This window comes from Centropristis striata, chromosome 6 (assembly GCF_030273125.1).
Source record: "Centropristis striata isolate RG_2023a ecotype Rhode Island chromosome 6, C.striata_1.0, whole genome shotgun sequence".
In the NCBI taxonomy this organism is placed as follows: Eukaryota; Metazoa; Chordata; class Actinopteri; order Perciformes; family Serranidae; genus Centropristis; species Centropristis striata.
The window spans coordinates 9,925,906-9,945,780 of NC_081522.1; the positions used below are offsets into that span (position 1 = coordinate 9,925,906).

At 38.1% G+C, this 19,875-nt stretch overlaps 3 protein-coding genes across 3 annotated transcripts; 1 reads left to right on the top strand and 2 right to left on the bottom strand.

Moving 5' to 3' along the window:
- Window positions 1–567: 567 nt before the first annotated feature.
- On the bottom strand, window positions 568–8,116 carry scamp5a (secretory carrier membrane protein 5a). The gene is made up of 7 exons (XM_059334675.1): window positions 7,926–8,116; window positions 7,025–7,105; window positions 6,748–6,867; window positions 5,071–5,227; window positions 4,875–4,976; window positions 3,905–4,022; window positions 568–3,776 (listed from the first exon to the last, which is right to left on the bottom strand). The coding sequence occupies exons 2-7, from the start codon at window positions 7,029–7,031 to the stop codon at window positions 3,588–3,590; spliced, it is 693 nt and encodes a 230-aa protein (XP_059190658.1). The 5' UTR covers window positions 7,032–7,105; window positions 7,926–8,116; the 3' UTR covers window positions 568–3,587.
- A 1,550-nt stretch (window positions 8,117–9,666) lies between these two features.
- On the top strand, window positions 9,667–14,390 carry parp16 (poly (ADP-ribose) polymerase family, member 16). Its single transcript, XM_059335285.1, has 7 exons — window positions 9,667–9,747; window positions 11,202–11,398; window positions 11,705–11,842; window positions 11,933–12,139; window positions 12,305–12,476; window positions 12,582–12,726; window positions 13,407–14,390. The coding sequence occupies exons 2-7, from the start codon at window positions 11,210–11,212 to the stop codon at window positions 13,540–13,542; spliced, it is 987 nt and encodes a 328-aa protein (XP_059191268.1). The 5' UTR covers window positions 9,667–9,747; window positions 11,202–11,209; the 3' UTR covers window positions 13,543–14,390.
- A 2,796-nt stretch (window positions 14,391–17,186) lies between these two features.
- si:ch73-330k17.3 (IGFBP domain-containing protein) lies at window positions 17,187–19,257 on the bottom strand. The gene is made up of 4 exons (XM_059334339.1): window positions 18,775–19,257; window positions 17,619–17,706; window positions 17,339–17,531; window positions 17,187–17,246 (listed from the first exon to the last, which is right to left on the bottom strand). The coding sequence occupies exons 1-4, from the start codon at window positions 19,100–19,102 to the stop codon at window positions 17,187–17,189; spliced, it is 669 nt and encodes a 222-aa protein (XP_059190322.1). The 5' UTR covers window positions 19,103–19,257.
- Window positions 19,258–19,875: the final 618 nt, after the last annotated feature.

A 19,875-nucleotide genomic window follows, 5' to 3' on the forward strand; every position in this document is an offset into this window, starting at 1 on the left:
GAGCCGCTCTGTTCATAGTTGCTCACACTTAATTAGATGTTTCAGTCAGTCTTAACCAAGTGCACAATGAACAATTCACATTTGGTTTGAGGGCAGATAAAATATTATTTTAGATAGGAGGGCATTATATGTTAGCTGCTGTCTGTTATTTCATGATAAGAAAAGGGCCTTGTAAGCATTTTAATTTAGGAAATATACTAGAAATAAAATGGCTCCTACATGATATACTACATGGTTTATCTTGAGCAACTGGGTCATAATTTTTGGAAGGAGATATTAGTGTTGGGTTTTCAAATTAAAAATGTCATATAGTACCATTTAAAACAAGGCAGTTATTTCTAAGGCCACCAAAAACGATCTAGATTTATAAATAGCACTACAGGCAATCGTAAAAATATACCTGTTCTTCATTTATGGACATGCTGTCTCTTCAAGCTCTGTAGCAGTGGATTTTTAGTGTTTTAGATTCCTTGTAATGTCAAAATTACCTATAAACATCCCTGGTTCCTACACATCTACAGTCATGTCTGATCCCTGTGCAAACTCATCAAATAACAAAACAGGATGCAACAATAACTGTTTAATATCTATTAGGGTAAGACCAAATAATACAAAAGTAATACACAAAAATGTATTCCTCATTTACTTCACTCATGGAGACACAGCCTCCTCAAACAATTCATTCTCTTAATTCGAGCATGTTTCTACTGAATGTGTTTATCCATGGCAGATATTTACCGCACCTCAAGTAATTATATATTTATATCTAGTTATGATATAGTACATGATAATACATATCGAACAACATACAACGTGTGGGAACATGGGGGAGTTAATGAGAAATGGCTTTCAGAAGCTTTGATACAGCGGCGTGAAATGCAGAGTAGGAGTGGGAGCATCCGATGCACTGCAGGTCCTGCTGCACGATTACTATACAGCTGTAGTTTCTATCATCACATTACCTGTGCTGTATGTACATATGTCAAAAAATAAAAAGTTTGCACTGATCCAAAATTGACCTTGATAATGTACTACACACAGAGAAAAGTAGCTTGTTTGTTCATCTTTGTGCAGACTATACACTAAATTAAGGTCAGCTGAACTTTTGCAGATGAGCATGTGGATGGTACTGTACTGTTTACAGGGTTATACTTCATAACTACTGTATGTGCATCTGCTGGTGAAAATGTTATGCATTTGTTATGCAAAATTATACTAGTGGTGTCCAACTTAATAAAACAGGCCTGTTTTTTAATTCATAACAGTTAATGTTATGGTCATTACTCATATTTGAAGCCTGCACAACAGGACCCCACTTCCTAATAAGTCTACTGTTTATTATATTTGAGTTAGTATTGCTCCACTGTGATCAACTCTTAATTTAGTTTGCACTGACTTCAAAAAGTGCAAAACATTATCTTTAATTTTTCTTTTCTTTTTTAATTATAATAAAAAAAAACTCAAAGTCTGTTACCCACAGCCATGGAAAGACACCACGAACATGTGTTTCAAACTCATCCACACATCATCCAAAAAAAATCACAAAATAAAAATAGGTTGGTACAAAAAACGACAACTAAAAAGAAAAACAACAAACAGCCTATTGAATACCACATCATCACAATCAGACAAGACATCTCACAGGTTGTTTTTTTTTAAATAACGAGCATTCAGACACAAATCTTCACATCTGTTTCATGTCTAATACTGTATTACTGTAATATCCATCTACTGAATCTTGAAGACATTTTCAAAGAAGACTTGAGTGACACTGAAATCAATTACACTGTCTCGGAAACACACAAATATTCTCTCTTTCAATTTCACCTCATAAAGAAATAGTTGGCTTAGATTTTATATTTTCTTTTATATAAATATCATATTACACCTACTCATAGAATAACACCAACAGCCACGAAATGACACACCAAGGCCTGAAGTCCAGAGATTCAGAAAGAAGTAGTCATTTAAGCATTTACATGTAGGGGTAAGTGGGAGAATTTGCCAAAGGGGTGAAAACATCCATCACTTCATACGATGCTATGACCACCTACGACAATGATTATTAATATGTACTGTGTTTCCAACCTGTTTTGGTTTTCTTTCACTTTTAACCTGTACAGCGTTGTTTTGGAATGTTTTATCCAATGAACTGCAATCCTAAATACTGCATGTGCTTCACTTTAACATGTAGTAATAATAATACATTTCACTGAAATCAACCCACTAAACACATAACCGGTGCGTAATGAAGAAACCAAACACCCCAAACGGTTGAAAAATGGCAATTATAAAGAGACAGAAGCCCAACATGTTGACACTTTTTAAGGGCTTCACAGTAAGAATTTAAAACCAGCTATTACACCTTTCCTGAGAATGTAAAAGAAAAAGTTGAATTAAACTGACGCAGAGAAACTTCTCATCAGTAAAAAAACAAACAAAGAACACAATCAGGTCACCAAAGCATGAACTGTAAAATATTTGAGGACTTAAAAGTTTCTGAGTCAGGGAAAATACCTGCTTGGTACATTTCGTGCAAGATTACACTTCCCGCCCATTTATTCTGATTTAAATCATGTTAAAAACAAATTAGCTTCTCGTCATGTTTCTCTGTTTTATATGTCTATCTGTCTGTCCCTTAGACTGATGACCAAAAATTACTGGCACAAATCAGATATCTCAATGTCTGTATGGTAAATATGAAGCTAACATCAGAGGCTAGTTAGCTTAGCTTAGCACAAAGACTGAAAGCAGGGGGAAACTCCTAGCCTTGCTCTGTCTGACAAGATTTAAAATGTGTCAGTAAGTGAGTTTAAAATGTGCTGAAGGTTGTTTTGTTACCTTTGGACTGAGCTAGGCAGCTGTTTCCCCTTGTTTTCAGCCTTTATGCTAAGGTCAGCTTAGCGGTTGCTAGCGGTAGCGTCATATTTAGCCTAGCATTCAGACATCAGAGTGATATCTATCTTCTCATCCAACTTTCAGCAAAAAAGGCGAATAAGCGTGTTTCCCAAATTGTCAAACTATTCCTTTAATGAGAACTAATTTATTAAAGTTCTCCGGACATTTTGTATGTAAGACTTGTCAAATGTTTTAAGCGTTTGGTGACCTTCAAGGCTAATGAAAGTAAACACTGTTAACAATGTAAAGTAGCTACTACAGTAAATATAAAAACACATTAAAGGTAATTAAAAGACGTTCTGAAAGTGTAACACAGGCAAAGGCAGAGAAGACGATCTGTGCTGACGACAGAAGAACCTACCTGAATAAACTGATGGAGCTCAGGGGACTGGTGTACGGTCTATTACGTGTCTCACACACACACACTGACCAGCTAAAATTGAGCAGCGTAAGAGGTTTAAAAAGTAACTGGCTGTTAATTTAAATGTGAAGTGATTTAAATGATTAACTCCCATGTGCGTCAGAATTCAATAAAAGTACTCTTACACCAAAAACATGACTTTTCTCTACATTGTTCTGGTTGAATTCAGCTTGTACAGTGTTATAATGAAGGGCACCTAATTTTGAATTGTGTTCTTAATTGATCCCTTTTTATCTCTCCCGCTCGGCAGCTTGGCCACCTCCTCTGCCTACATCGGGTCGTCGTAGTTGTAGGTGGGAGCTGCCGAGTACTGGTTCTGCTGCACAGCTCCCTGTGCGGCTCCCATGGCCGCCTGCTGGGCCGCCTGCTGGACGTGGGGGTTCTTCCAGGCCCCAGTGGCCCACTCCTCTTGGGCCTTACCCAGGCTGCCACCACTGCCGCGGTAGAAGTTATGAACCTGGGAAAAGAATTTAAAGAATTATTTTAGTACTAAATTAAAGACCCAAGCAATTTTTTGCTTCTAGAGAAGAAGTTCAAACTGTTCATGTAGTTTTTTACAAAAAGAAGTAGAAATATGAAGGTTACCTTCGTGAGGGCGACGAAGGAGAGTACAGCCACCGCAGTAAACATGATGGTGGGAATCAACATGACCACAGCGGAGCCGACATTGGTGCTGAAGAAGGTGATGGTAGCCAGCCAGCCACTGATGGGAACAACAGAAGTGTTTGTAACATTTCACATTCATCAGCTATTACAAAACTGTTCAAACATATGTGTAACAGTTAGTAAGACAGAAGCAAAGACATTGGCGTGATGTGACAGAGGAGGGTTTAAGCCGGTGCTGTTACTTTAAAACCCAGAGCATTCATATGCCATAATTTGCATACTCCTTCTCAGAATAATAACTTACCCAAATGTGAGCACTCAGATATCATTAACATGTTTTTAGATTCAGTGTGACTTGCATTTCCCAAGGATAACACTATCTCTACATTGAAAAACAAGAATGCAAAAACCTGCTTAAAAAAACAAAAATACATCATAAATATGAAATTAATTAGGGTATTTCTCTACATACATCCTGCAGACAACAGTAACCCTGTGGACTAATCTATTCTCACCTTTTGATAAACTGTGCCGTGTGTAAATTATAAAGAAACCCTTCTGTTCAGTGCTAGCACATTGAGGTGATGGGAAATTAACAATATTTGTGCTTCAAAATCTTCATTTAGGGTACAGATTGGGTGTCAAATTAAAACAAAATGTAATTAGTGGAGAAATATAACAAATGCAGATGCCTGCTTACGGCACGCAGGAGGTCACTGACTGGTTTGAAGAGTATAATAATGGTGTGAATCATGTACTGGACATTTGCAGGCACTAAATGTCAATCCAACTGGACACCTGTGGATGATTTTGAAGTGTTTTGTACAGCACCTTCCACCATCAGAACCTAAATGAGTGAATATATTTTAGAAGAATTGTGTTTATTCGCTTAAATTTGTCCCCCATCTGTATTTACACTTCATATCTATTTGTTTACCAAAGCTCTTACCACACTCCCCAGCCTGGGATGCCAACAGTCTGGATAATACTGATCACCACCTGGGCCATGAAGACGAAGAAGAAAGCCATAAAGTTGAAAGAGCTGTCGGTCCTGCAAGGAGAGAATAATTAGCGTCAGGAACGATGCGATTCAGCAGAACAGCAGGTGGAAAATGTTGACTAAGCTCAGAGTGCGACCGGCTCACTTGAAGGCCTTGTAGATGGGCCTGAACCAGCATACGTAGGAGCAGGGGGTGAAGAGGATGAGCCACAGGAAGGCCATGCCAAAGTTTGTCGCCCCACCACCTCCACACATCCACGCCAGACAGCCAATCAGATTAACGGCCAGAGTGGCAGCATTCACTGTCAACAACCCAGAGAAGAAGCGAGGATGACCAAAACATGACAGACTGAAAACTGAAGACAAAAACCTCTACAGTGAATATTCCACAGGCTGCATTACTCATAATTCAGCAGGACTGAATCACTATGAATCTCAGCAACTACTCAACACCAGATTCTCAGTTCTACTCTGAAGCTATAATTTAACACACACAGCACACAGTTTCTACTCTACAAGTAGCAAACATTTTCTGTAGCCTAGGGATACTCAACTTGCTCTGCCGGGGGCCACGTGCAAAATGAAAGGAGGCGAGGGGCCGGTTACTAAACCATTAATATTATTTATCTGATAAAATGAATAAGCATTAAAATGATTTATTACCAAATTAACTTGGCCTAAGGAGTGACATTTGGTGTGACAGATAAATCACAGATTTGACTGCTTTTAACAGCTGTAGCTGCATTTTCATGCTAAATGTTTTGGTTACATTTTAAAAGATTTTATACAATATTAAAATTATTTCTTTAACAGCTGCAACAAAAGGGACCTCTCTTTTACATCCATCATGCAAATGTTAGAAAGATTCATAACCATAAACAAGCTTGATTTTAATGTTTTTTTATGCTATCTGACATCTTATTTACATGTGGAACAAAAATAAATTCACAGTGTCAATCAATTTATTTTCATTTTGAATTAGAAAATGGTCTGCAGGCCACCCAGCACCCTATTGTAGGCCACATTTGGCCTGCGGGACACAAGTTGAGTATCACTGGTGTAGACTAACCAACTTTTTCACCAGACTTACATTCATGTTTTCAAATGGCAGAACCTATGTGGTGATGAAAAAGATACCATGTTGCTAATGTGAAAAGTACAATTTGACACATTACCATTATGTACTGTACCATTACCATTATCATTAAGGGCTGCAGGTAATAATTATTTCCTTAATTGAGTAATTGTGGAACTATCGACCTTTAAAAGTCTACCATTGGTCGAACTCTAGTAAGTAACAACAACAAATTGTGACAAAACGTTTCCCAGAGCCTGAGAGGTCTCCAAATATCTAGCTTGTTTTTTGACCGAGACCCAAATATATTCAACCTTCTATGATATGAACTAAAGAAAAGCAGCATATTCTCACAATTAAGAAGCTGTAGCCAGAGAGATTTGGCATTTTGCCTGAAAAACACTTAAAAATGGTACTCAAATTCAACCTGAGTTCTTGTTATTGATCATTTGTAAAGATTTTGTTTCTGGCAAAAAGCAAACTAAGACACAATATCTCAATCTATGTATAAAAATGCACAAGAACATGGTAAATATATGAAACTGGCTTTGTGAGACCAGTCAATCTAGTTTCACAGCTATACAGGAGAGTCTCTCATTTTTAGCTCTCATGATGTTTTGGGCAAAACAAAGCGACACGGCATGAAAACACAGAAATGGTGGACAGCTTATGTACCATGATGGCAACATACTGTATATGCTGAAACTTAGCAGTCAACACACAAACTTTCTCTGCAGGTGCACTCACAGATCCAGAGGTAGTAGAGCCTTTTGCACATGGTGCGACGCTGGTCTGGGATCTCATTGAAGTCTTGGTAAAAACATGGCTTGAGGGGGATGAACCGAGGCAGGGGAGGGAAGTTGTTTTCTAGGACACAAAGACACAGTTCATCGCAGCTGCCCACACATACAAAACACATGAAAAATCAAGACTGCTGCACGAAGGATTACAATTTAACCTTTATAAGGGGGTTGGTGGACTCTAAAATCACATGCACACTACAGTATGTAACTGAAAAGCTTACCTGCCATGATGACCGTTCAGTATTTTCCTCCACTTGCAAACAGGCACACAAACTTTAATCTCAGCTGCCTTGAAAACCAACCTAAAGAGAAAGAACAGAGCTGTTTTGTGAAGTGCAACATCTCACACTCACACTGCTCTCCTTGTAGACAGCAGGGCCACAATCCTCCACAGGCCTTCCGTGGATCCATGCACACACTCGACTGGAATAAAACACTCTAAATCCCTGTGTGAATTGATTAGAGGTGGTGGCCAACCCTTCCAGTGCACCCACCCTTAATGCTGCATCATTCATTAAATCGACTGAGACAAACATGTTTGCTTGAACACATATTACATTGTAATCCGCGCGTGTGGCCTTGTCGCGATTCTTAACATGTATTCATAACCCATGGGCGCAAAATAGGTGTGTTAGAGGCCTACACAATATGTTAACACATTGGACTTTAAATTATATGGATGGGTTTTTTTGTGTTTTAAATGCAAACCGGCTAAAATCCACCACCACATTTCAATAATGGTGGAGTGAAGCTTTGAAGGGCATCTTTCTGACACAAAATAGAGCAATATCTGGCAGAAAAACAAACTGATGCTGGCTGATTTGTATGCATTATGATGCTAAAACTGCCCTCTATGTGTATTTGTTTCAGCGGATGGCAGTGATGCTGCAGTAGGGCACAGTGCATCGTGATCACGGGCGATGGAGAAGCGTCCTTCAGCCTGTGCGACACTGTGCTTCCTCTTCATTCGGCCGCCGAGCAGGTCAAATCCAAACTCCTCACAATAAACCACCCAGGATACACATTTTTAAGGTTTTACTGCTGCTGGAATTCGGTTTATTCTAATATATGCATTTCCCTCCTCCTGTAATGAATGAAAATGTGGTGATAAAACCGCCTTACCTCCAGTGTAGTCAAGGAATGTCGCTAGAAGCCCTCCGTCCGTTTAAATAGCATCCTATTGATTAATCTGCAATAAAACACATTGGAGGAAAAGGCCTTATCTGCAGCTGCTAGCACAGAAATATGTATCGTTATTCCTCAAATGATGGGTTTGGGAGTAAGAGGCGGTCACGTGACGTAAGATCTTTTCTTTACGTACATAGCCCCCCCCTCTCCGTCCGCTGGTTTTACCCGCCCGGGCAGGACCAGGGCCCCGGGAAAAAAACGGGATTTGTTGCTGGCCTGAACGGACCAATAGGAAAGCAGGAATCTTTCGACAAGCCCCGCCTCTTGTTGATGTTGTCCACAGTGCTGAAAATCAGAGGAAGCATTACACAATCTGATCTGATTGGCTGCCTGTGTAAGCACATTATTAAATACTATACAAATGTCACAGCAAAAACTATTAATATGCATGACAGTCCCTCTCTGGAGGAAAATAACACAGTGACACAGGGGGTAAAAGTTAGTAAACAAGATGCATGCATACATTTACTAGTTTTTCAGCCCAAATAAAAACTTAAAGGCAAGATCAGTGTTTTTTGTGGGCCAGTTCAAACAATTATTTGTATGTATACAAAAAAATCAGAAAATACAATACAAAACATTGAAACACAAATGTAATCAATAAGCAATATTTTAATATCAAAAAGATAATTTAAAAGCTTTGAAATGCATAAATATGTAAACACATGTAAGGTGGATAATAACAAGCATGTTTTCTATCAGGATATAAGGGCAGTCAGACTCTTCCATCTTCTGTTTCTTCTGGAAGTTTATTCCAGTTTTGTGGTGCAAATGTGCTTTATTTCCATGTTTAGTTTGATTAGTTTTAGTAGACTTTAACAAAAGAATATAATACTTTTTTGGCGAGATCTAGATCCATACAATCTATAGCCAGATCAGCCTGGACTGACTGATACTGCCTGGACAGGAATCTTCTAATTATTCAATAAGGCCTACTTTAATTATCATAGACCAGTTGGTTTGTCAGCGCAGGTTCAAGAATAAGTTTGGTTTATCTGGGCCTTTTCCTAACAAAGGCTTTAAGGAGTCAATGTCAATGTAAGCTTTAGGTTGATGGACTGTAGGCTGTAAGATGTCAGATTTTGCAAATCAATAAACAAAAATAGTTTTAAAATCAGATGGGACAGCATCAACATACTCTTCAGGTAAGCTGTCAACTCTGGACTGTATAGAATAACTTAGTCAACTTTGGTTTATTTAAGGGTTAAAATCCAAAAGCACACTTACATTTCCTGTACCTTATGGCTACAAAATCTGTGTTCTAATGATAAATATCATGTCTCAAAAATATAAGAAAGCAAGGTAAGTCTTTGGATGTTTGTGCCTTTTGTTTTTCCTTGTGGTTTGTTTTTGACACCTCTGTACCTAAAAAAGTCTGTCCTTTGCTCTCAGCAGCAGTTTGGGCAGAAGAAAGAGTGATATTTTCTTGCTGCTGTGTAACTTTAAATGATCTCTGCATATCAGTCCAGTATGCTTAATGTTGCTTTCAACTTTCCTCGTAAATATTATACTTTTGGCAGATAATAGAATATACACATATTTTTTATTGTTTTTAGTGCTTTTTCTCTGTATGGATTTACTGACACGTACCCCTATCCCTCTCCGTTTGCTAATAAATGTGCCACATTTGTGTTTACACATTTCGTCCATGCACTAAAAACTCATATTTCCAATATTTCTACTGCACTTGAACGCAACAGTTCGCATAGCTAACTTTAGCTCGTCCCGCAGTGCTATGAGTTGAGCAAGACCGAAGGTAACGGAAAATAATGATAATAAACTGTCTGTCATGTGAAATAGGTCCATTTCTTAAAGTGGCGTACTCCTGATATGTTCAGGATTACAGAGTAGTCTGAAATTGATGTGATAGTGATCAGTAACGTTAGTCTTTGACAGATATATTAGCAGCTCTTCACTTGTTGTAGCTCAGCTAATGCTAGCTAACGTAGCTTCCTCCTATGCTAGTAAAGGGACAACATTACTCTAACCACATTCAGGAACTTCTGTTGTTTCCAGTAAAGTTGGTAGCTCACGAAAAACTGTATGCGGAACTTTATGTGTGACAGTTTCAGCTCAGGAAAAAAGTCTGCGGGACTTTTTTTGTCAGTTTTCATTTTGATCATAACAGTTACAGAGCCGTTAGCTCTTGATAAAAACAAGCTAGTGCTTCACTCTTCTGCATCTTAAGTGTTGCAGTGAACTGTTTGCTAATTGAGTAGGTACTTGCCAGTTACCTGACATGTTGGGTCTCCTTCGAACAATTTCATTAATACAAAAGGAGCTCGGTGCAAATCCAAATGTTGTATCCCTGTCAAAAACGTTTCTTTTGAAGGAAGTGAAGATAAGGAGCCAGAAGACTTCATGTTGATCTATGATGAAGCTAGAGCAAAAACAATGTGTTGATTAATGATTCCAGCTTTTTAGATGTATTTTTTTATTTACTTGTCTTGAAATATACTAAACTCAATATGTTGGCCATATATCACTTTTTTCTAAGGACCAAACAATTGATAAATTAATTGAGGAAAAATACGCCGATGAATAATAATGTAAACATTCTTTGGGGGGAATATACACTCACTGGCCACTTTATTAGCTAGTAAGGTGTACCTAACAAAGTGGCCGTGTGGTCCTCTGCTGATGTTGTCCATCTGTTTCAAGGTTGGACGTGTTGTGCATTCAGAGATGGTCTTCTGCATACCTTGGTTGTAACAAGTGATTATTTGAGTTCAGACCTCTGGCATCAACAAGGCATTTTGGCCCAGAGAACTGCTGCTCTCTGGAAATTTTTTCTTTTTGGTTGTGTATGAAAATCCCAGTTGATCAGCAGTTTCTGTAATACTCAGGCCAGCCGGTCTGGCACCAATAACCATGCCACGTTCAAAGTCACTTAAATCACCTTTCTTCCCCATTCTGATGCTTAGTTTGAACTTCAGCAGGTCGTCTTCACCATGTCTACATGTCTAAATGCACTGAGTTGCTTCCATGAGATTAGCTGATTAGATATTTGTATTAACAAGCAGTTACACAGGTCTACCTAATAAGGTGACCAGTGAGTGTATATTTTTATGGGTTGCACATTTTGGTACCACACACCTGTGTCTGCTGAACTTATGTTTGCCCTCAGATATGTTGTCATATGGTATTTGCGGTGCTGTTAACCCTTGACTTAATTTTTGGCCCTTGTGTGCTATCTCTGTCTGTCTGCAGCGCTGGGAATGCAGCCACCGCTCCCACCTGAGGCGGTCAGAGAGCTGGTGTGCTCCTGTCTGCACAGAGACCCAGTTGCAGCAGACCTCCGCTGCAGCCTGTTTGTTGCCGCAGCACAGAGCTACAAGAGGGACTCTTTGCTCAGACCCTTCCCCCCTAGATACATAAGTGGTGACAATAAGAACTTTGAGGAGCTGGTAAGATATATGGTGACTTGAACAACCTTTATTGTATGTATCCTTTATGACATAACTTAAAGCAATAAAGGCAGATAGTAAATTAAGAAAAACAATTATATTTGCTAAGAAACAATGCACAGACTCACCATAAGTACAGTGGTGGCATTATGCACGGACACTTGGTGGCAGTAATGTGCTGTTAGTGGCTGCTGTGTGTCAATAAACGGTTAAGAACAAGACAGAAAAACTATGATGCAGCCCTAGGTTTGACTACTTTTGTTGTGACATTATTTTCAATAACAATGAATTATTTTTCTTCTCTAGTTGGCAGATGTGAGCTCTTTGCCTGGTGTGAGAGAGTTGGTAAGACTGCGACCCAGAGAGGGCAATCATCATCTGGCTCTCACACACTGGATTCTCTCTTCAAAGAGCTTCGCTGTGAAGACATTACAGAAAGATGAGGTACATCTCTACAAGTATATATAAACATACAAAAATGTCCTTCACTACTTGCTTTAGTTGATTGCTTTGTGTTTCCTCGATGTCTTCCAGTACGCCAAACTTTGTGACTTGACGGAAAATGAAGGGGTTTCTGCACCTGTGCCCGACTTCCTGTTTGAGCTGGAGTACTGTGACCAGATGAATGCCAGATTCGAGAAGATGAGGGAAGGTAGAGATGTCTTCTATGCATTCCACGGGAGCCGCCTGGAGAACTTTCACTCCATCATTCACAATGGGCTGCACTGTCACCTCAACAAGGTTAGGCTTCACTGCTTCATTGCTATTAGACCTGGATTATTTCATATCATATTTAAGACTTCATGACGCTGTTGAGTGTCGTAACACAGAGATTTACTAAATAACATGTATTCTGTTGTTCCACTCACTTGATTTGGTTTCTTTTTTTTTGCATGTTGTGTGCAGAACTCTGTGTTTGGAGAGGGGACCTACCTCACCAGTGACCTCAGCATGGCTGTCCTCTACAGTCCCCACAGCAGCGGCTGGCGAGAAAGCATCCTGGGTCCACTGCTCAGCTGTGTTGCCTTGTGTGAAGTCATCGATCACCCAGATGTTAAGTGTCAGGTGAAGAAAAAAGGTGTGTTGACTGTGTCCCTCGCAGAATAACTCAACATTTGAATCCTGCAACACTGACATTTAAAATTGTTTCATATCAACACGAGCCATCCATTTCCCATTTCAGATTCTGAAATCATTGATCGTCAGCGCTCGAGAGCAAAGAACAGCGAAGGAGGAGACGTGCCGCTGAAGTACTTCGTTGTCACCAACAATCAGCTTTTGCGAGTCAAGTACCTGCTTGTTTACTCTCAGAGGAGGCACCTGTCCAGGTAAGAGTCACTTCCGGGTAAAGGATGTTGATGTATTTGTAAGCCACATTGCACATCAACTTTTCTGTGTAAATATCTATAACACATTTTCATAAATATAAACTTAAAAACTTTTTTTTGCTCTCGTCACATTTCACTACCTGTGGCCTCATTTTTCACTACAATACACTATCGGTCATTGAATCAGAATCAGAAATAGTTAATTGACTCAAGCAGGAAATTGCTTTTATTACAGTTGCTACTGTATAATAAGTAGAAGTAGAAATAGAAATAAGTAAGTATGTAAATACATTTAAAAAAGATTAAAGATTTTAAAAAGCTCACTATACTAAATATATAACACAACAACATCATTTACAAATGCAATTGAATTACTCTAAGTAATTTGGCTCTAATAATTGGTGTATGTGTCCTTTTACAGCCTAAGCCAAAGAACAGTGAAGTGAGTTCATTATCAGTAACATTTGTTTGACTATACTTTTATAAATACTTGTCCATAGTTTAGGTAATAAAAGATGGACACATTAAAGCTTAAAGGAGTTATTTAAGCCGTTTGCAGAAATAAAAATGCAATATTTGTTTCTGCGTCTTTAAAACCAAACTAAACTTAAATAAGTAAGTTAGTCAGTTTTTGTTGTCGCTGGTAAACAAAAGAAAATGTTTGTGCTTTTCTTCTGCAGACATTCCCGCAGCACTTCCTGGCTCCTCAGACACCATTTTGCCATCATGATGAGTCTCTACCTTCTGCTGCTCATACTCATCGGTGCCTTTAACTCCACCGCCTTCGTATCCTTTTGGAACAGACTGTTCAGGTGACAGAACAACAGGACAGACGGCCTGGATGTTTATTATCCACAGTGCCTTCCATCAGAGACTGACTGGAGGCCTGAGCAAAGAAAACGTTTATGCACCTTTCTACTGTTTGTTCTCTTTATTCATTCTTTATTTGTACAAATAACCATAATTACTGTAATTCCAAGGTAAGGCCAGCAGATGGTGGGATCATATTGTTTGTTAATTTTGTTAAAATGGTTAATAAGACCAAGTTTGAAAATGTTATGCAATGTTTCATCAGTAGTTTGTTTGGGTTTGTAAACATTTTCTTTAGATAAGAACTGCTGCTGTGTGGTTTGGTAAAGTCTTACTAACCAAAGGGTTAAAGGAAAAAAACATATATTTTTAAATAACTGCACAGCAAAAAGTAAACAATAATTTCTTTTTTGGTTTGTTAGGTCATATATAACTGAAGGTTATTAGAGACTCCTTAGTGTCAGTGATGCCTGATTGGCAGACTGTTGATCAGGCACTGATGACATTGTCCAAATTTAAATTCTTACTTTTGGATGTTATGATTTTGCATCACTCACTTATGATAATGCACCTTTTAAAACTTATGATTTGAGTGTAAATTTAAGGTATTCAATTTAACAAGTAGATTTGATAAAGAAAAAAGAGAAGAGGTGGCCATTGTTATGTTGACATACTGTATTTATAATGATGGATCAAAGAAAGAAACCTCATTTATAATAATTTCAGATATGATTTTAAATCCTTATATCAAAGCAGGGGGTATAAGAGATAAACTGTATATCCTGTTAAAGGCAAAATGTTTTGAAAAAATGTTACTTTTAAAACTAATAAAATTATACTTTTGTTTTAAGTTGTTTCAAAGATTTGAGTGAGGTTGTTTTGTTCTTAAGTTGACTTAAAAAAACCTCAGGCAAAAACACTGTATTCTCATTTACTAAAATACATTTTAATGGCGGTTGTTTTTCTGCACTTGGTCCATTTTTCTTCTTTATAGAACATTATTAGCTTAAAACATGGTAAAATGGTTCTGGGTTTTTTCATAAATGGCTTTTTATAGTTTTTATAGTATTTTAAGGTTTATAGAGTGCTAAAAAAAAAAAAAATACAATATCCAAAATTTACTCTAGTAACTTTTAAGTACAATGAAACAATAATTTTGTACCAGGCGTCATCCAATGTTCAGAATTTTGGTCTGCTCATTTATGTAAACTAGCACATATTTAATCCAAAGATAATGTTCCATTTGCATATTTATACATACATGTTCAGAATACTTGTAATACAAAAAAAATATCGTTTTAATGTAAGTAATGAACTGGGGAATGTTCATGGTGATATCTAACCCCATTCACCTGCAGTGTCTTGCCTTAAATTAATACCACACATTACTCAGACTGATAATAAACATGTCTCAGAGAAATATCTCTTCCCATGCATCAAAATCTACTTGAAGGTCACTCCTTCATAATAATCTCTCGTACTTTTCTATTGTTTTGTGTTGTATTCAAACTTCAACATGGGTTTCCTCCAACAGGGGCACATTTATTACCGCTGGCACGCAGACAGTCCTTTGTTATCCGTCGTTTTTATCAGTAAAAAAAAAGTCAGACAGCTATATGGGATTGATAACAGAGGCGGTCTGCTTTGGTGACAGACCCTGTACTTCTAATAGAGACCTGATATGCTGATGCGTTTCCACACTTAGAAGCAGAAGAAATGTGCAAAAAGAGAATAATTTTGATTTATTTTTATGGTTTACTGTAAAATCTTGCAAGAAATGAAATTATTAACAGGATATTTGAATTTAGAACTATATTTACGAATTTCATATAGTTTTACCATTAAATATTACACATGTTTTCTGGTCCGTCTTTTACAGCTTTATTTGTGTTGCACAGTGACTTAATTAATTTAAACATGATTGCTTGTATAATGCTGGGAGACACAGGAGCGAGGAGCTGCACACTCCTCTCTTTCATCAGATTAAACACCGGATATTATTTAGATATCGCAGTACTTTAGTGATGCAAATGACTCACAAGTTAAATAAAGATGAAAGAAAACCCAGGCCTTTGCTTTGGTATAAAAAACGATTCCTTCTTGCGAAATGCTTCAGATAAACGGCGTCTCCTCTTCAGAAACGACTCACATTTGAAGGACACAGAACAAACTGCCCATTGTTGGTCCCACACTTTATTCCCTTTCTGTACAAGCTTCATTATTGCTGCCTCATAAACCGTCTGTTATTCAATAACCATCAACTGTCAGGGGGGCAGCGATGGCAGAGGGGACACGAGGCGCTTCACTTCCCCTCTGACAGAACTAGAAAAACTCCCGAAATGGGAACAACTCAAACAGGCACCATGGTAGACCTGATGATGGTTGAATTATTCCACCTAATTTCTCTGCCTCAAAGGTTTCCTTTAAAAAAAAATCTTGCTGCATTTTTTTCTACTTATTACAATGCAAGTGTCAAACTGGTTGACCCATTCATGAATCGACATTTACTACAGAGGGAGTTCTTTGTGGAGGACTAAACTAAATGCTAATATCACCATACTATTAAGCAGGTATAATATTTACCTTATTAACTATAATTGCATGCTAACATTTGCTATTTAGCAACAAATATATAGTGTAACTGAGTCTCATGTGAAAGCCTTTAGTTTTTCAGGTAATTGTTCATAAACCGAATGCAGTCTGATAATGTGGTGGCACGAAAAGTCAAATTACATAACCTATTAAACTTCATGTAAAGTTTCATGGCAGTCTATTCAAGTTGTTTCTTTACTTTGTACAGAAGTGAAGCCAAAATACCAGATATGAGAGCTGCCATCTTGCACTGAATTTGGAGCCAAAATCTGTGCAGTAGTAAGCCACGGTATTTGGGACTTTCTACCCAAAACAATGCTTATGTTTTTGCTTCACTTATGGGGAGCTGTCAGGTCGTCCATCTTTATATACAGTCACTGGTCTGTACCAAAGTGGCGGACCAATATTTCTATCTCTAGTCATCTCTAGAGTCACTAACAACTAATCAGTGTTGCCAATTCATTTTCAGTATGAGTTTCTCAAAGTTACCAAATTATGTTGTGATGTAATTGCGTGATGACCATCTAACACGCATTGTGGGGATTGCTTGAGTCCAAATACATGGAGTTTAATAACTTTCGATAGAGAAATTTTTTAAAAGAGGTGTATTTTACGTAATCTGATGAATTTACTCTTATTAAACTTTGTGTCGATGAGGGGAAATGTGTCTTGCAGCAAGTTGAAAACATGGAGCCCACATAAAGATAAGATACACAAAACATACACTAAACTAAACTATGTGAAACCCCACCACACAACACAAGCTTATTGATACCATTGTTCATCCAGTGATATAAGCTGTCAATCATCAATGGGTAAAACATCACCATTGTTTCCACTAGATAAAAAAACATCAAAGAAAGCACAGTATATATAATTTTATTTCTCATGAATTGATAAAACATCACATTTTACAGGTTTTTATTCAGGTTTACATTGCATACAAACTGTGATTGTTGGATAAAGAATTTTCACAATATACTCATAGTTAATAGATAGCTGCCTTTTTCCATTTTGCTACATGAACTTGTGAAGAGTTCATCTCTTTACAAAGAGAGTTATTTCGGTGTGTTTGGACAGGCTGGGACCAAACACAGAAAATGCCCCTCAGGATGACTCTGCAGAGGAAAGAAGAAAACACAGTGTTGGATTAGCTGCACAACAAAATGAAGAAATACAAGCTGTTTTCCAGTGCTTTTCTCCCACATACCTGCAGGTTGTTGTGACAGACACTGCTATGAGCGGTCAGGTGATTGTGCACACACTTCCCAAAGTGCTGTAGGCAGGAGGAGTCAGAGGGGGTGCAGGTCTGAGGGCATGATGGGGGTTTCAGCAGCAGACAGCTTGAACAGGAGGTGTGTTGGCAGGAGCCCTGGCATGCTGGCTTCTCCAGAGACACAAACCTACAGAGCAGGACATTCATATTTCTGTGAAAAATACAGCACGTGAAAATATTAAAGGAAAAACATCTTTTTTTTTGTTTTAGTCACCTGGCAGAGCAGATGTGAGTGGGGTTGGCCTGACAGTATTCCCTCGTGCACTCTGGCTGACAGCTCTCCGGAACCACTGAGGCAATCACTGCACAAAACATTTTAAACACTAAATAAGAAGCAAAACTTTTCACAAAGCATGTCAGATAAATCAATATTATATATATTTACATTTTTTTCTGTGTTGCATCAAAACATGCAGACCTCTAATCTCATACTACGTCTGATACCGTATCAATAACAGTGACAACTCGTTCACCATGAGGAGATAAGAGGTGTAATTATGCAGCAGAAACCTTTGAATCAAAGGAAGCCTTGACCACACTATCGGTCTTCACAGCTCATAAACATAATTTAACACACTGGCACTGTCCACAATACACTGACACTACATGGTTGATGAATTTCAGAGGAAAATCTACTTCATGAGTTATGGGAATAAGCTATTTGAAAAACACATGACCAGCTTTTAAAATGTAATGCATTGCTTTATATTATACAGACTATACCGATAACTACCTAGTATATAAAATAACAGGGGTGGGAACAAGTTATTATTTTGCAAGTCTTAGCATTCAAGTCCCAAGTTATAAACTTTGAGATCTGAGTCCTAAACAGGTCATAATGAAAGTAAAAATAATCAAAGTAAATATATATATTAAATTTACAAAAACATGAATGATTTTTAAAAATTTGTATTGTATTTGTTTGACTAAATGAAAATATTTTCCAGTCGAAAAGTGAAGTGAAGTCACGAGTCATTGGTGTTTCTGTCCAAGTCAAGTTGCAAGTCTTTTTTTGTTTTTCAAACATAAAGAAATCAAATTTGTGACTTGAGTACAAGTCATAAGACTCAAGTCTGTAAAAAAGTCAAAACTAGCTCCCCTTCAATCAGCTATAACTTTTAAATGTATTTTTTTTTTATTGAAATGAATATTATTAAGTGTATTTTTCTGATAATGTTTCTTTACTTTTTTTAGTAAAGTAATATTTTGGATACAGGAATTTTAATTATTATTTATTTATTTTTAGTATATTGTCATGGCTTTTTCTTGCTGCATCTCTTGGTGAATTGGTTTTCCCCACTGCGGCATATTATAAAGTCAAATCACATTACCTGCTTGATACTAATTGAGGTTATAAACTATAATCTCACCTGCTTTACAGATGCCTCTGCGCTCTGTGTCTGGTTTCGCAGCTGCTGAGTCTTCATAAACACACACCAGTCCCTCATCACACTTGCCCAGATAGTCCCACGTTCCTCCGCAGGTCTCCCCCTCTGCTCTGGCACACACGGGGCAGCAGCCGCACACACCTGTCGTCACACCACCTTTACACTGGAGCTTCAGCGCCCGCCGGGTGGAGCAGTGTATCCTCTCGCAGGGCGGGCAGTGAAGGGCCTGCAGCTGCTGAGCTGCTGCAGAGGGCGTTTCCTGTGACCCCAACGCCCCAAACAAGGCACTGAAAATGACGAGCATCCACATCTCTGATCGACCTAATGTTGTGTTGAGGTGAGAACACCTGTCAGCTCCTCTTATATACCTGAGATCACACACACATAGTTTATGAGACACAACCTCCACCCCCCACCAGCAGCCAATAGATGAGGGCAGAGGGGTTTCCACTGGGTGGCTTCACTCTAAATACTCAGTTAACTATCCCCACGTCTTATCTTCACACTATCAACAGCGTGATTTTGTTTTGAAATAATTCTTCCTTTTGAAACACCTGTTAAGATAAGTCAGATGAAGACTGGCCCCCTTTGTATTTGGAGTCACATGACCTCTGGAAGGGGCAATTCAGTGCACAGCTACAATCAGGTAATGACCTATTTCTTGAAAGAACAAAAGGATTAAGACATCAGCAGTTTATCTGATCAGGACATCTCGTAAGTTCTCTAAATAAAAACCCAGTCAGGTTGTGACAACTACTCTCACTGGATATCTATTTACTTACAATATAAATGCCCTTTTCTTTATAACTAGCTTCCTTTTTACAGGGCGGCAAGAGTACAATAAGTTAACTCATAAATCACACTCAGACACAAGGGTACAGTGATCGAATAATGACTACCTTATTCTACATTCAAAAGGCACATTTCATAGTTCAAACTAAAAAAATGTATATAAAAATGACTGTGCAAAATGCACTTTTGTTCTGCTGCTATTGTGTTTTTAATCTGCTACTTTTATGTGTGTCTTGTTTTAATTTAATTTAGGAATGGACTGTTTTAAATAAGTATTACTGCCTTTTAATG